Raw genomic sequence first — 15,796 nt, forward strand, 5'->3', positions numbered from 1 at the left:
TCACTCAAGCCTTAAGATTGGGGGAGGAGTCTGGGGGACAGAGTTGCCCACCTCTTACCTTCACAGTGAGCCTGGGGATCTTCTTGCTGGAAGCCTCTTTCAGGGGACAGTCCTCATCTGTGGGGAAGAGGGGTGGGTCACTGCACTCTACTTTCTGCTTTGTGGAGTCCCCAGCCCACCGTGAGGCATCTACACCCTGGGAACAGCCCCAAAGTCCCTGAGGACACTTCGGTACTGACCTGGAGGTACGAAGTCTTCTATCTTGGGGTCTTTGCCCTGGAAGGTGACATGAAGGGCCTATGAGGCATCTTGCTTGGCTGCAGGATGGCCTCCCATCCAGCACCAGGGTAGGGGCCGAAAGAGTGTGAACGGGGGGCCACTGGAGACCCCATCAGGTCCCCATCCCCTTCACCTTGCGTAGGCTCATCTGTCTTTGGTAGAAGAGATTCCATTCCCGCTTGTGGGCCTCGTCTCTGCCCTCGTCCCCACTGCCTCCAGACCCTTCGTCATACCTAGGGGACAGACTAGGCGTGAGCAGCCCTGGGCCTGGGCTCTGCCCTCCTGTCATGCCTCTCTGGCGGGGCACTGGTTGTCTCCGAGAGCCTGGCCTCCAGCAGCGGCATCAAGCTCCTGGCTCCACCACGGCCCCCAGGGGCAAGGGGTGAACTACGACATTGGGGCACCTCTGGTCTGGCCTTGGCACGAGGAGGAGAATGCCAGCCTATCTGCAGTGGGTTGGGGGCCCCTGACTCCACAGCCCCTCACCTGCTGAAGCCCCCATAGCCCCGGCGGCCTCCCTCATACAGCTCAGGGTCAAAGCCATTCCCCTGGGAAGGCCCGATGCAAGTCTTGCTCCAGCTGCTTCTGTGCTCCAAGGCTTCCAGCTGCTTCCGCAGGGCCACAGGGTTCCGGCAGTGGTCACAGCCCTTGGTGCAGGCAGGAGGCGCATCCCCAAAGTACTTGGCGATGGCAGCATGGCGGCACCTGGCAGAGGCAGCACAACAGAGGCAAGGGGTGAGGGACCCAGACAGGCCAGTGTTCACTCGCCCGCTCCCTAAACTCTGTCTGAGGAGCGCTACGTGCTGGGCACCACACTCAGCATCTCGTACGCCTCCTCTTGTGCGAGCCTGACAAGCAAGGCGCCATTTAGTTGCCCGTTTTACGGATGAGGACAATGAGATGAAGTGTTCCCAAGGTCGTATAACATATGGGGGAATCCGGAGAAGACAGGGTGGGACCCCCACTCCGTCCTGCTTCTCTATGGCTTCCTCCCCTCGGTCCCGGCCTCCCGCTCTGTGCTCTGTCCTCTGTCCTCTGGCAGTGGGGTGCCCCGGAAATAGCTCCAGCTCTGGGTACAGATGCTGACTCTGCTGCTGAGGCTGCCTCCTTAGGGAAGGCATTTGACTTCCCAAAGCCTACACGTCCTTGGCTGTGAGACGCGGCAAGAGCGCCGGCTCCATGGCCGGGGCGTGGGGCGTGGTGCCTGGCACACACAACAAGGGTTCTTTTTAGCACCTTCACCCTTGCCCGGAGGTGGGGGAGGGAGGCACCAGCACGAGGTAGCCCTACCCCAGCCTCAGCACTCGGCTCTGCCATCTCTTGACGGCCTCTTCCTTGTCCCCAAGAAGACTGTGCCTGCGTACGCAGTCTTGGGCCGGGGGACCGCCCAAGAGCTGGAACCAGCAGCACTGAGAGCTGCCAGCGTATGCTGGTCGCTGCTGAGGGCAATGGGAGACCAGCCTTGGCAGGAGTCTCGTCACATCGCCCGGCGCCTCAACTCCACTGCCACGGCCCCGCTGCTGGGGTACCAGACTCCAGCTGTCTCTGACTCCCAGGAGTGGGGCACAGTTGGTCCTTGAGACAGGTGCAGAGGCCCCCAGGGTGGGGGGTAGGGTGCAGATCTAATCATGGCCCTTGCAAAGGGCCAGTCTTGCCACAGGAATGTAGCAGGAGGTGGGAGAGCACGAGAGATTGGGCAGCAGAGGCAGGGCTGTCCAGGCGCCATGTCCCGAGGACAAGAATAGGTGGTGTCACCCTCCGGCCAGAATGCCTCTCGATGTGAGCACCGCAAGAAAACACTTTGAGGAGCTGAGACCCTAAGGGACAGGCACCAGGAATGAGAGCTGATGTTACACAGATCCTAGGAAGTGGGGTCTGGCTGCCTTGTTTAGAGAAGGCAGCTTTGAAGGCAGCAGATGGCAAGGAGGCCCAGGCAGCCACCAGGGGGCGCTGTTCCTGCCACTCCTAAAACCAACACGCGACTCCTTCCACTGCTAGTCTGTGCATCTGCACAGTGGCCGCCTGTCCAGCCTCTGGGAGGCTCCGGCACCCAAGTGGTGTGGCTACACGGTTGGCTTCCTTCCCCCCCCCCCCCCCTCAAGCCCAGACTCACTGGGGTTTTGTGCTCACACTCAAAGGGCTCCATTGAGAGCTCACAGATGCGGGCTGGGGTCAGCTCCTGTCCTGCTCCTGTCCTGCTCCGGGCACAGCCTGGTCTGCTGGAGTGGCACAACCAACCAAATGTCAAAGGGCCCTGCCAGCCACTGAGCTCTGGAGCCGGTCCCTGACGGCCAGGGCCAGGAATGAAGAGACAGCCCCAGCACTCTTTGGAAAGAAGGACATCGGCAGTGTCCTCCCTCCTGGGGTGGTGGAGCACCAGACACTTCCCCCGGCAAGCAGGCCATTCTCAAGTCACCCCTAAGTTCCTCCCCAAGGGCCTGGCCTCGTGGGTGGTCCGGCAGCTCCCCCAACTATTTACTTCCTAGGAGGGGCCAGAGGGCGGGACCAGCCAGGGAGTCTCGAGAGAGACAGGTTGGCTGGTCAGGCGGATGGGCTCAAACCCCTCCTGAGGGTAGGGAGGGAGCCAAAGAACGTGAACGCTGTGGGGCGTCCCTCCCTCCTCACTCCACGGCTCAGGTGGAGCCTCCCAGAGGGCATCTTTGCCAGGGAAAAAGAGAGCCGACCTCTTTTATCAGCTCTCCGCCCAGGCCCAGCCCACGACGGCTTAGCACACACCCGCCAGGAGGGAGAGGAGAGGAAGAGGAGGCACAGAAGAGACGGGTTCGCCCTTGCAGACCTCCCAGGGGCAGGGCAGCCACAGAGGAGTCTGAAGCCACCCGCGGAGGTCCCAGCAGGGATTCACTCGGCTGGGCAGGGGCAGCGGTGGCACTGGCTCCCCTGCTTCAGTGGCCGCCCCTTGTAATTTGACACTTGGATCTCCAGGACGACCAACAACAAAAAAGCTGAGGCCGAGACAGCAGCTGGCTGTCAGCAGCCAGGAGCTCCACTCCTCTGAGGAAGGCGCCCAGCAGCGGGTCAGGAAAGAGGCATCCGAGAAGGAAGGAAGAGGTGGTGGCCGGGCGAAGCCAGGCAAGGGAGGTTGCCGGGCTCCCCAGCATCCGCGGTTGCCCCTCAACCCAACACCTGAGCTCCCAGGTGAGTGGTGCCGGCCACAGATTTTGGGTGAGGGGGCCAGCCAGGGCCCCCTGCCCCAAGGGTGGAGAGCCACAATCTAGCATGATCACAGGGGCTCATGGGGGTGCACTCGGTCAGCCTCCAGACAGCCCCATTTCAATCTGGGCTCTCCCTTCTTTTGTGGGGACCCAGCACTGGAGGGACACAGGCTGAGGCTGCAGCTCTCTGCTCAGAGTGCTTTCCTCCCTGCTTGCTGAGCAGGCAGAGGGGCCCCGAGTGCCTGCTTACTCTGCAAGTTAGTTTAAGCTTTTTCTATTCAGGGGGCTTAAACAAGGGATTTGGCTGTCCTGGCCTGGGAGAGAAGGGCTGTCTGCTCTCTGGGCCTCCCTTTTTCCCAGGATCAAGGCAGAGCCCTCTGTCCCTGCTTTCTCCCAGCGGAGGAGGCTCAGGGCAGGGTCTGCCCCGCCACTTGGTGCCCCTCAGGATGTGGCAGGACCCATGGCAGCTCTGCCCCTCTGTGTCCTGCATCAGAGTGGCAGCTGCCACCCCTTGAGAGGGGCTTGGCCCGCTCATTGCCAGGTGTTCCTAGCTCAGAGCCAAGCCCGGGTGCTCCTCCCTGGGTCCATTTAGAATCCCACAACCCCCCAGGTCTCTCCAAATGCTGTGCCAGAAGCATGAGGGCCTGACCCTGAACCCAAGGTGGGGTGGGGGAGGAGGCGATGGTGAAACCGAGGCCGGTGAAGGACGCACCCGGTATGTGGCCCTGTGACACGCCATTGGAATGCTGACCCCAGCATGGCTCTCCAGCAGCCCCGGGAGCAGCCCGCTTGGGCAGGGCCCCATGAACGGAGGCTGCCTGCTCCTCCTGCCTTCTTGTCCTCACACTAGGGCTAAAGTCTCCCTTCCCCGCCCCCCAGATGTTTCCCCCAAAGCAAACAAACTAGTATCTACTAGGAAAGAAAAACAACAACCCAGGGAAAAGTGGAAACCAAGAATCAGTCCAAGTGTTCTTGGCTCAGCAGAGTCTGTGAGATTTGGCCTGAGTCGGTGGCTGGAGAGGCTAATGCCCTGCAAAGACGGCCATGCAAGGCAGAGAGGGGACAGGCGCTGGCCTGTGTTGGAGGCAGCAGACAGGACTGGGTAAGGGACGGGCACAGTGGTGAGCCCAGGGCTACCCCTGCTGGCTCTGATCTGTAAGACGGCCCAGGGAGGCGTGCGGGCGGGGATCAGAGTCCCTGCGGCCACAGGACACACGTGGATGGGGTCCCCTGAACCCAGGCCCTGAGCTGGAACGGGAGGGTGATACCTAGCTTCTGGGGCTACGGGAACCATCGCTAGCAGCCGGAGGTGCCTCCTCCGGTCCTGGAAAGCAGGACTGCTCTGGGTTCAAGCAGCTACTTCCCACAGCAACTTGGAGCCAAGGCAGAAAAGGGCATCATCTGAAGGCCTGATGCGGTCAGTGCACAGTGGACATCTCTGCCTTGCCGCTCAGGCCCCCAGACGCCGAAAATCTGCCACAACTGTCAGTTTGCCTCATGACAGCTGTTTCTCAAACAAGACAATGCCCTGTGGAGCAAGGGTGGCTACAACTTTCCATGACAAAATGACAGGGGCAGAGCAAGAAACCCTTGGGGCCCTGAGCCACCGATACACCACTTATCAGTCACAAACACACCCGCCTGCCGCCTGTTCTCTTCCACAAGGGGCCTCTGGAGTTGAAGTATCAGTTTTGCAAGGAGGAAACAGGGAAGCTTCAGTACCAAATGGCAGTTGTCTGGCCTGCAGGTCACCCGCGTGCCCTGTCACAAGGCTCCCTGTGGCAGGAGATGCCACACAAAGGAATGTTTTCTGGTCCCTCCAGCCCCTCCAGCCTTCATCTCTGCCTGGCTCACTTTCCCTCCTCCACTGGCTGCCATTCCAGCCACAGAGCACCCTTCACAGGCTCCAGGAAGGGCCATGCAGGCGGCCAAGGTTGCTCTCTCTTCCCGGGGCCGTGGGAAGTCACTTGCTTGGCTGCCTCTGACCAAAGTACTCCAGAGCACAGGGCCGGCAGGGACTAGGGTTTCCCTGATTCACAGGCAGGAAGTACAGTTTTGGAAGGAGTCTGGCAGAGCGAGACAGACCAGAAAGATATATACAATATCAGTATATACGTACTGATACGTACAATTATCAGTACCCCTCTGGGCTTCCCTGCCTTCCTCCCTCCAAACCTGTGAAAGTAAAAGAGATAAGAGGCAGCCAGCCTCAGAGCACCCGCTTTCCCCAGACCACAGCTGGGAACACTTACTCCCTACAGGGCAATGGCCAAGGAACATGCCGCAGGGTCACCTGACGACTGCTGGTTATATTGGGCACCAGGCGTCAGGCACCCTCTGGGCCTCGCTTTAAATAGCCCACTGGGAAGAGCGCCTGGGACCTGCTGGAACGTGCCTCCTCCCTCTTAGGAGCACAAGGCCCCTCCAGCTCCCACGGTCCCCACTAAGGCTTCTTCTGCTCAAGCCCAAGCTGGAAATGGCAAAACATCAACTGGAAAACAAAGGGCGTTCCCCTTCAGCCTTTGGGGCAGAACATCAGTGCCCAGTGGCTCCATTCCAGTTCACAGACGGACGGAAGCAGTGGGCAGCCCTGGGTGAGACCCCAGGGCTGGTACAGCTTGCCAATTCAGCTCACCAGAGGCACCCTGGGCGCAGAAGCATGATGCCATCTGTCCGCAGCCATACGGCCTGCCTCTGTGTGGACGGGCACTCCTCCCGGAGCGGGGCCTGGGCCCCTGGGTGTGACTGCAGCATCCCCACTACACAACACCCGGAGGATGGCCGACTTCAGAGCCGAAGCTTCTGATCGACAAAGTCCACCTTTCCCGTACAGCAGAGCAACCTCGGCTCCACCTGCCTCCTCCCTGCTCTGGAGATCACACCCCTCAGACCGACAGGGTCCCCACACCACTTCTCGCTCACAAGCGGAGGCCTCCCCTCTATAACCCCTCCCCGGGGCTTTGGATGTGGAAGCACAAGTGACAAAGCTCCCGCTGCCCGGCTGGCCTCCGCCCGCTTCCTCTTTCAAGGAGTCTCTGCTGCTACATTAGGCAATGCAGGCACGGGGCCAAACAGGCTGAAAAAGCCAGACCAAGTGTAGACGGGGAGGAGAAGAGGAGCCCAACTCCTGAGCCCTGTGCAGACTCTCCCCCAGGGCCTTGGCTGGCACTTCTGTTCCCTCCTCCAGGAATGCGGAGGAATATTCTCCTGGAAACGGGAAGTGGATGAGCAGAGAGGCTCCGGAACGAGAGGGGACCGCCCTCCTTGTGCAAGCCAGCTTCGTCGGTCACAGAAGGGGGGCGCTGTTCAATGTGACCAGAGAAGAGGGGCACCATGCTCGGGAAGGAGTTTGGTGAACCTGAGACAGACAAGTGCCATCTGTCCCTTTGGCAACAAGTCACATGTGGTTCCCAAGGAACAGGTGTGGCCCTGGCCTCGTGAGTGATGTGCCTGAATAAAGACAGCGCCCCAGACTCCTGAGCGTGGAATGGGGCTGATCGTGCAGAGCACACCTGCGTTCAAAGAGTTCCGGGGCCCTCGTCCCTGCACTGGGCCCACCGCGAGGGCAGTGTCCTCAGAAAGCTGCTCCGTGGGCTGACTTAACCTTGCGAGCCACAGAGCAGGCTGCCTGAGACAGGTCTCCATCAAGAGACAGCATGGGGAAGTAGGGGGAGCCTGGCTAGGCCCCCATCCTGCTGTGCAACCTCAGAGGAATCACTGTTTCCCATATGTAAAGGGAGGCAGGAATGAATGACCATGGGATTCTAGGATCTCTTGCCTCTTTGTATACTTGAAAACTGGGATCTTGATCGCCTTTACAGAAATGTGCTAACCCCGGGATGGGGCATAAGAGAAGATAGAAGGCTCTAACAGGAGACTCCCACTTCTGACAGGAAGCCCTCTAATCCTCCATGGACCCATCATCTGCCGGCTACCCCCAACATTGCTTAAAATACAGCTCCCATCTCCAGCTTGCCCCCTCCCGCCCCCCCCACCTTCCTTTACCTTACACACCACAAATATCCTGGGAATGAAAGACACAGACGAAACTCCCCAAGGTGTTTGGGGAGGGTCTTTGACAGTGTACAGGGTGGTGGTGTGACTGTCCCCAAAGGCTTCCTGTGGTGGCCAGACCCCCCGTCTCCACAGACACACACCGCAAGAGGGGAAGCCCACCTGCTGGGCACAAACGTGTGCCAGGATCTGTGCTTCCTGCCGCTGTGCTTCCGGGTGTCAATCCTCCCAACAGCCTTGAAGGATGGCTATCTCATCTTATGTAAGATGAGGAAAAGAAACAGACTCAAAGAGACAAAGTGACGCGTCCACGTCATGAAAGCAGAAAGGGGCAGGCATTCAAATCCAGGATGATCCAATGTTCCACGGGGTGCAGGCGACCTTGTGGAAGAGGAGACATAGGAGGCACGTGCCAGCTGCCATCCAGGTCCGGAAGGACTATGAGGCAGAAGGTGGGGTAGAAGCATCCTGTGTGACCACAGGCAGGACCAACGAGGTCAGGAGGGGGTTCCACCTTCCAACGATCAGCACTGCTCCAAGGAGGAACAGGGCAAGCTGCCGTAGCAGATGGGACTCCCCATCTCACCCGGAGGGGGCTCAAGCAAAGGCTGCACACCAGAGGGAGTGCAGAGAGCCAGGTACAGGGTAGGGGGTTCAAGCAGACGACCTTCAAAGCAGTTCTAAGACAGCTATACTGTGGCGATAGTACCAGGAGTGACCAGCTTCCAAAACTGCAGTCATCTCGGAAGAACCTGCCTGGCTGAGACCCAGGACAAGGCGGCAGTAATTAGATCCTGAGGTCTGGCACAAGACCTTGGCCACCTGTTACGCTCCCTTGGATTAGAGCTGCCTTGGTGAACAAGTTCAGGCTGGGTTGGCACCAGGCTGTCCCTGGTCCATCCCTGAAGAGGCACTGGCTCCCTCATGCCCACAGGGGAGGCAGAAGGGGAAAGAAACTCCTGATGTACAGCTGGCCCAACTCACAGACTCAGCCTGGACCTTCACCGTCAGCCTATTGGGCACCCTTAGACAGGAAGAGGCTCTCAGTCATCACCTGGAAGGCTGAGTTGCTACATACCTGGGGCGAGGGTGGGGACACAAGGGACTCTCCTGGTCAGGCCAGAGGAGCAGGTCTGAGCCAGCAGAGGAGGGCCTGGTAAACCAGCCATGGGATGTGTGATCCCGTCCCGAGAGGCCCCCTTGGGGAAAAACTGCAGGGTACACAGCATCATCTCTGCCTCTTCAAAGAATACCATATGAGTAAAGAAACTGAGCTGGTGGGAGAAGTGGAGGGCCCTGGAGGGGCTCAGACCACCTCCCCCAGTTAGTTCTCACCCAGCTGACCCCTGCCAGGAGCCCCATGTGCCCACTCGAGGAAAAGCCTGACTCCTTCTGCCCCACATATGATGAAAGGCAAGAGCACCAGGCTGGAATCCTAAAGCCCGGTCTCCCCACTGGGAACCCAGGGGAGGCACCAAAGTCCTGAAGGACCCAGGAGTCACCAGGGGAGCCGTGCCAGCCCAAGGTGCTCAGCACACCCAGGAGTAGGACAGTGAAGCCACCCCACCTCGAGGTCGGAAACCTTGGCCAACCGTGGCCAGCTGGCAGACCTCTCCTGTGTCTGGCAGTGCCACACAGCCTCCGGCGGCAGGGCCTCAGGCTCCCTGCCATCACCAGCCTCCCTCAGTCCGGGTGGTGCCAGGTGGGTGGGGGCTGAGGGCCACCACTGGGTGGAGGGCCCTGATGGCTCCCTCCCCAGTCATGAGCCACCAGGGGTACAGGGGTGAGACCCGACTAACTCGTTCCACTGGCTGCAGGTGGGTGGGGACTCCCAGCCCCGTCCCGGTGAGGCCTGGCAGGAGCCCGGCAGGAGCCCGATGCACCATGGCAGCCGCCAACTTTGTGCAGGAGATGCGCTCCATGGGCGAGAAGCTGCTGCTCAAGCTGCAGAAGCTGCCCCAGGCCGAGCCTGTGGAGATCGCGGCCTTCTCGGTCATCCTCCTTTTCACAGGTAAGCTGAGGCTCTCACGTTCTCCCCAGCGCCCCTGGTTCTTCCTGGCATCCGGGAAAGGTGAGACCACAGTGCTGGCCAGAGCGCTGGCCGAGGTGGCTGGGTGTCCCCCAGACAGAGGAGAGGCAGATGTCCCTGGGGGGGGGGGGAGCCAGAGGATTTCCCGAATCCTTGACAATTTGCTGATGGGGTGCAGAGGCAACCCCAAATCCCAACCAGGGGTGAAGGGAGAGAAGCTCAGGGCAGCAGAGGCGGCATGACAGGGAGGTCAGTGCCTAGTGGCTGGCACGGGGACAGTCGACACCTCTTGCCAGACTCTCAAGTATTTCTGACGAAGCCAGATCTCTGGCTAAAGGCCCTTCCCACACACCTCTGGAGGGCTTTATTTAGAAGTAAGGCGTATGTTCTTTCTCTTCCCTGCCTGAGCTTCCCGTGCTCTCTGCTTCTCTCTCCTGACCCCCCAGCCACCGTGCTGGTGCTGCTGCTGATCGCCTGCTGCTGCTGCTGCAGGGACTGCTGCTGCCCTGAGCGCAGAGGCAGGAAGGTCCAAGTGCGGCCCATGAGCCCATCGTGAGGGACAGAGACGAGGAGGAGAAGCTGGAGAGGAGGCTGCCGAGCCATGATCCCACGTGCCAGCCTGGCCCCAGCCCTGGCCCTGCCCGGGAACCCGACACCTGCAGCCTTATCAAGGAAACGAGGGCTGGTACGGCCACCAAACTCTCACCTGCCAGTGAATACTGGGTGCCAAGGAGGAGTCACCTGTTTAAAACCCGAGGAAACAAAAACTGGGGATTCTTTCCCAACTTGCACTTTCTAACAAAACACAGAAGTGGGGGCCCCATACCTGGAAGGAGAACAGCCTGCAGCGGTGGGGAGCCAGCCCAGAGGAGCAGGCCAACCAGAGGGGCTCTGTGCAACAGCTGCTGGACCCCAAGCTTCCCACCGGAGGGGAGCACGTCAGTATTCTATTCCGGTATTTGCCCGTTTCTATCTCAGTAAAAGCTTTCTGGTTGTGTTTCTGCGGCGCCAGACTCCCTGGCCTGGGCTCTGTGCTTCTGAAGGGCAAGGCGCCAGAATTCCAGGGGTGTGGCCAGTGACTGTCCTTGCCAGGCCTCTATTCTCCCTGTGCCCACGAACGCTGGAAAAACACAGGCAGGGATGCCACGCAAGAGGGAACCAGGGGAAGGAGAGGGTGAAAATCCATCAGCACTGGCTGCTACCAAACTCTGGCTACAGGTGCCCCCTCTACAGTGATGGGGCAGCGTTTGCCCAGGTGCTAGGCTCAGAAACGCCACTCCACAGCTTCGGCTGCCATTTACTTTAGCCTGAACACCCCACACCCACAGGCTCAGGCCCCTGGGTCTTTCCAAACTTCTAGAGTAAGAGAAGTCAGGCCCCTACTGTTGCCTGCATATATGTATAACCTGCATCCCAACCCCTCTGTCCTTTCCCCCATCGTGTCCCAGGCTGTCTGGCCCCAAATCCTCACCCTGCCATTCACCAGCTGCATGAACACAGGTTAGTGACTCGACCTCCCAGAGCCACGTTTCCTCCCCTGTGGGTCGCAGCCGATCCCGGTAGCTGCCTCCTCGGGTGAGCTTATGAGGATAAACTAAGGTGACCTATAGGGAGTGCTTGGCACGGCACGGAGCATATCCTAGTCCTTATCTGCTCCTCTAAACAAGAGGGGCATGGACCCCAGGAATTAGGGTAGGGGAGGCAGAAAGTTCCCGTAGTACCTCCCCCTCCTTCCGCAGAGAGGTCTGCAGTTTTTACATGCCTCCGTCATCTTGCCCTGCCGGCCCGTGCTCTGGCTGCCTAGGGGCACGGCCCCGTCTACCCAAAAACCAGGGAGCGGAGAGGGGGATGCCAGGCTCTGCCCCTCCCCCCATCTCCAGCTGGCAGGCAGGTGAGAGAAACTGGCTGGCTGGTTTCACTTCCTGGTGTCCACTGACTTGTCTGACGGGTTTGGTTTAGGTTGAAGAAGCAGAGAGGAAGTTCTTCCATACAAAAGAAAAGAAATTCAAGAACCGGCTGTACCCTCCACCCCACACCACCCTACAAGAAGGGGATTCAGAATTACAATGATACCGTTGATAATGATGATGATGAAGGTGGTGGTGAGGATCAAGTGAGTGGAAATTTACTGAGGGCTTCTGTGTGCTCCGCCACCACCTAAAGTGTTTTCATGCAGGTGATTCCGTATAATCACCACAGCCTCAATGCCATAGATACCATCATTATCCCCATTTTGGAGATGGGGAAATTGAGCCCTAGCAACAATATGCAACTTGCCTAAGTTCAACCAGCTAAATACGGCAGAGCCAGCCTCTGGGCCCAGCCCAGCACAGCCCATCCAGCTGCACAGCCCCTGCTCACCGCACTCAGGGCTGCAGTGCAGATAAGGCGCTGATCCCATTATCCTCCATCAACCAATCCTAGATCCCACACCCTAAAGTGTGCTAAAATCATCTCCCGGTGAGTGGGTGGAGCCCAAGAGGTAAGAGCTAGGGTGGGGCCCAACTAGGTCTCCCTCCCAGAAGAAAAACAGGGAAGGCGGGAGGGACTAGATGGGAAACCACTGCCCTTTTCAGTCCAGGCACCAATAGCTTAACAGCTGAGTCCAAATACGATGGATCCCAGTAGGCATCAAACTGGTTCACGCTGAGCCCTGCCACTAATGGCTCCCCACAGCAGTCCTGGGCAGGTTTCCATCCCATTCGGCTCAACAAACCACATCTGTTCCAGAGTGACAGCAGCCTGGCACCCTCCCAGCAGAGGTCTTCTCGGAAAGAGAGGCATGGAGAGGAAGCGGCAATCTTCCCATTGTGGGAAAGGACAGAGAGGTATAGCCACGGTGGCCACGGAACGGGAGGCCAGTAGGCTGTCTGAGCCCCAGAGAGCATCTGGCTATCACAGGTCTCCATTCCTGCCACGAGCCGCCCTGCAACGATCTCCCCTCGACGTCTGCCTGCGCTCACTGCCACACTGGTTTCCCAGCCTCTTCAGGCCTCCCCTCCACAGTAGTCTCTCAGTTCCTCCAAAGGTCTGCACTGGAGATCTGTGCATTTTACCGTCTGTATATTCTGCCTTATCAGAAACCACAGAACCGCCAGGGCAAGAATCTCATTAGCAAAAACTGGCAGAGAGCACATGAAACGCTCTTCCCCTAAATCTGTTTTCTCAAGCATTAACATTTGAGAGCAACCTACAATAAAAAGTCTTCAGGACATATTTGCATGCCGGTAACACAAATCCAGACCACACAAAACGGAAGACAAATTAATTTTGTTCTTAAAGGTTCCTCACCCTCCTCGGGACCCGCTGCCTGCCATGAAACACTGCGTCCTAATCCTACCTCTCACGTAGTCTTCACATCTTGGCCTAAACCTCACTCCTATATAGGGTTTCCTTCAGCCCCCAGGTCAGGCTATGCCACATATACTCCAGCGCCCTCCACCTCTTTCCATATCGTTCCCTTTGTGATACTCATTTCCGTAGAATCTTCCGATCAGGGCCAGCAATTGACTGAGTTGGCTAAAGCAACTTCTGTGTACGTGACACATACATTCCCCACACATCTCATTTTAAATAGAAACATATACATGCACATTCCTTGGCCAATCTTTTTGATGTAGGGCCAAGGTCTTTTCTCTGAGTGTGGGTTTGCCGGCCAGAGTTCCTAAATTGTCTATTTGCTAACTGTGGTTACTGTAAAGCAGAACAAGAACTTAAAGACATCCACAAAGAAATCGGAGTGTGAAATCCTGGATTTTTACAAAACGTTTCCATTTGTCTTGCCACATCTGTTTTGACAGAAATACTGAGTGATTCCAAAGTCACTCCAAGTGGTCAAATAGGGGCTTCTAGAAATAACGCTCTCCCTCCACTCCCTTTGGGGTGCAGCACAGAGCTTCAGAGTACAGACTGCAGCGGAGCTGAACAGCTGGGTTTAAATCCCAACACAGTTACTTCTTAGCCGTATGACCTTGGGCATGTTGCTTAACCTCTGTGCCTGTTCCCCAGCTGTAAAACTGGGGTTTCAACTATTACCGTTGCTCCATTTTCTTGTTTTATGTAATGTTAAATGCAATTATGTAATATCAATAACAAGTACAAATGCCACAAACAGGTTTGGGAACAAACTACTGACTCCTGACAAGCATCCAACTTAACTGAAGGAGGAAGTATGTGGGTGTGCTAGCGACCAGCCTGCTGGCTGGGAGCACTCAGCAGTCAAAGGCATGAGTCAGTAAGTTTTGAGGAGGGAAACTCGAAGCATCAGGTAGGACTATGATAGGTAAAAAGGACTTTACTGAACTTCCTTGTCATCTGTCTCCTCCAACCCTGGATGTACGTTAGAATCGTCTGGCAAGCTTTACAGAGACCGGGGCTCTGACGTGCCCAGACGGAAAGAAGTGGTACCAGGGAGGGCATGGGCACAGGTATTTAGAAAAGCTCCCAGATGATTCTAATGAGCAAGGCTGAGGACCCGTGTGCTAGAACGGAAATCTGGGCAGGCAGGACCTGCCTCCCTTGGTTCACAACTGACACGCGGTACCTGCCGCAGTTCCTGGCCACACCAGGCACTTCAAGCCTCTTTTATGGAATGAATGGTGGCTACCAGTTCCCATTCCCACTTTCTAGCTGCCCATGCAGCAGCTGAGGTCATGCCTGGGAGGCCAGCAAAGGCACTAGGGAGAAATTAAGCCTCCAGGACCCTGGGGCCTTAATGGTGGTAAACACCTCCACAAAAAAACTCGCTCCAGGAGGCACCAGCCGGAGGCTTGTTAATCATTCACCAGCACCCTAGCACCGCAGGGAAAAGCCTGTGTGCGGCTCCAGCCCAGGGCTTCCCGGAGTCCTGGGCTTCCTGTGCTCTGGTGGGGGCCTCCCGGTCTACAGGTCAGCAGCTGGACAGAGAGGAGAGAGAGGCAGGACCCAGCCACAGGCGAGGTGGACAGTGGCTTGAGACAAAGGTCCTGGATCCAGTCTCCTTACCCACCCTACCCCAAGCCTGACTTCTCTGAGGACGCCAGAACATAGGTACCCTGAGCAACCCCCAAAACGACATCACAAAAGAACAGAACGCAGCTGAAGAGGTAAGTATGGAAGGCAGAGGAACACAGTTGCTAGGCAACAGGCCCTGGCCCACCTTTGTTCGCTCGGGTGACTGCCATGAGGTCTGATCAGGGACACTCGACAATGCCAACACCTTTTCCTCCCAAGAGTTGCTTCTTTGAGTCAGGGCGTGGCTCGGCCCCCAAAGTGCAGGGCCTGAAGGATTACCCTGATCGGCCCACTCTTAGGACGCAGGAGTGTTAACAGCAGAATCAGGTAGTGACGCCTGCCTTCTCGCCATTACTCCCTCCAACTGGCTATAGGCCTGCAGCCTGCCGACTTTAGCTGTTTCAAGATTAGCTGGTTCTGTTTCCACCTGACTCCAAGGGAGTTTACCGAGGCCTCAGCTGGAGTCAGTCCACCCCTCAACTCCTATGCCGATCTCTCAAATTTCTCCCCAAATGTTTGGCAATTGAGGCAGGGAAAACAGCAAGGATCTGCAGTGGTGCATTTTAGATCCTAGCTGAGTAGATCTCAGGGATGGTCAAGTTCTGGCTCACACCAGGGCTGTTCAAAATACAGAGGCAGTCTCTGGGAGAAGCCCCTGCACTCAAGGACTCTGTCCCCTCTTTTCCAGGTTCACATGGACAAACTGATGACAAAGCAGGACATCTGGAATGATGAGTTCTGGCAGAACCCCTGGGACCAGGGAGGCCTGGTAGTGATCATTTTATTCATCACCACGATCCTGTTTCTCATTGTGTTTGCCATTGTATTTGGTTTTCTCCCTCCGCTTGAGAACATCAACCAGTGTGAAGAGTTGTGACCTGACTTTCTGGAGGCCAAGAAGGGGACCACCTGTTAGATACTCTCGAAACACCATGTACGTTTTCTTCAAAGCCTTTCCAGAGTCTGCAATTATACACTTTTATTAATGTAATTAATTAATTAATTTGTTAACTAATATTATCTGATAAGTGCCTACCTTCCCCACTGGACCGAACACCACAAAAGCAGGTGATGGGTTTCTGCTCACCATTGTATGCCCATATCCGATGTGCCTCACATACAGTCCATTTCAAACAATATTTGCTGGTTGAATAAATGAATGAATGAATAAACGAGCAAACAAATGGATGAACAGAAGGGTGCTGGGCTGTTGGCTCCCCTAGACCACAGCCCCCAGATGGACAGAGCCCAATTCAACTGAGGCCTAAACACAAAGCTATTCTGTCTCAGACAAGGTACAGAAAGGCCT

General features: G+C 57.1%; 3 protein-coding genes across 5 annotated transcripts in view; 2 read left to right on the forward strand and 1 right to left on the reverse strand.

Moving 5' to 3' along the window:
• Positions 1 to 15,796, reverse strand: part of RECQL5 (RecQ like helicase 5) — a 35,758-nt gene that overhangs the window by 3,622 nt on the left and 16,340 nt on the right. Inside the window, exons 9-12 of the mRNA XM_003997154.5 lie at positions 766 to 984; positions 413 to 512; positions 240 to 276; positions 59 to 117 (exon numbers count right to left, since the gene is read on the reverse strand). Coding sequence (XP_003997203.1) covers positions 59 to 117; positions 240 to 276; positions 413 to 512; positions 766 to 984 — 415 coding nt within the window. The remainder of the gene's footprint in view (positions 1 to 58; positions 118 to 239; positions 277 to 412; positions 513 to 765; positions 985 to 15,796) is intronic.
• On the forward strand, positions 3,027 to 10,137 carry SMIM5 (small integral membrane protein 5). Its single transcript, XM_006940590.5, has 3 exons — positions 3,027 to 3,435; positions 9,284 to 9,477; positions 9,942 to 10,137. The coding sequence occupies exons 2-3, from the start codon at positions 9,351 to 9,353 to the stop codon at positions 10,049 to 10,051; spliced, it is 237 nt and encodes a 78-aa protein (XP_006940652.1). The 5' UTR covers positions 3,027 to 3,435; positions 9,284 to 9,350; the 3' UTR covers positions 10,052 to 10,137.
• Positions 10,254 to 15,675, forward strand: SMIM6 (small integral membrane protein 6). Of its 3 annotated transcripts, XM_019818257.2 has the most exons (3): positions 10,254 to 10,450; positions 11,455 to 11,608; positions 15,176 to 15,675. In XM_019818257.2, exon 3 carries the CDS (start codon positions 15,182 to 15,184, stop codon positions 15,362 to 15,364), a length of 183 nt encoding a protein of 60 aa, XP_019673816.1. In that variant the 5' UTR covers positions 10,254 to 10,450; positions 11,455 to 11,608; positions 15,176 to 15,181; the 3' UTR covers positions 15,365 to 15,675. The 3 variants fall into 3 exon arrangements, with proteins under 3 accessions (XP_019673816.1, XP_019673813.1, XP_006940651.1); XM_019818254.2 differs by lacking the exons at positions 10,254 to 10,450; positions 11,455 to 11,608 and adding an exon at positions 12,246 to 14,579; XM_006940589.4 differs by lacking the exons at positions 10,254 to 10,450; positions 11,455 to 11,608 and adding an exon at positions 14,604 to 14,814.

This window comes from Felis catus, chromosome E1, assembly GCF_018350175.1.
Source record: "Felis catus isolate Fca126 chromosome E1, F.catus_Fca126_mat1.0, whole genome shotgun sequence".
NCBI lineage: Eukaryota > Metazoa > Chordata > Mammalia > Carnivora > Felidae > Felis > Felis catus.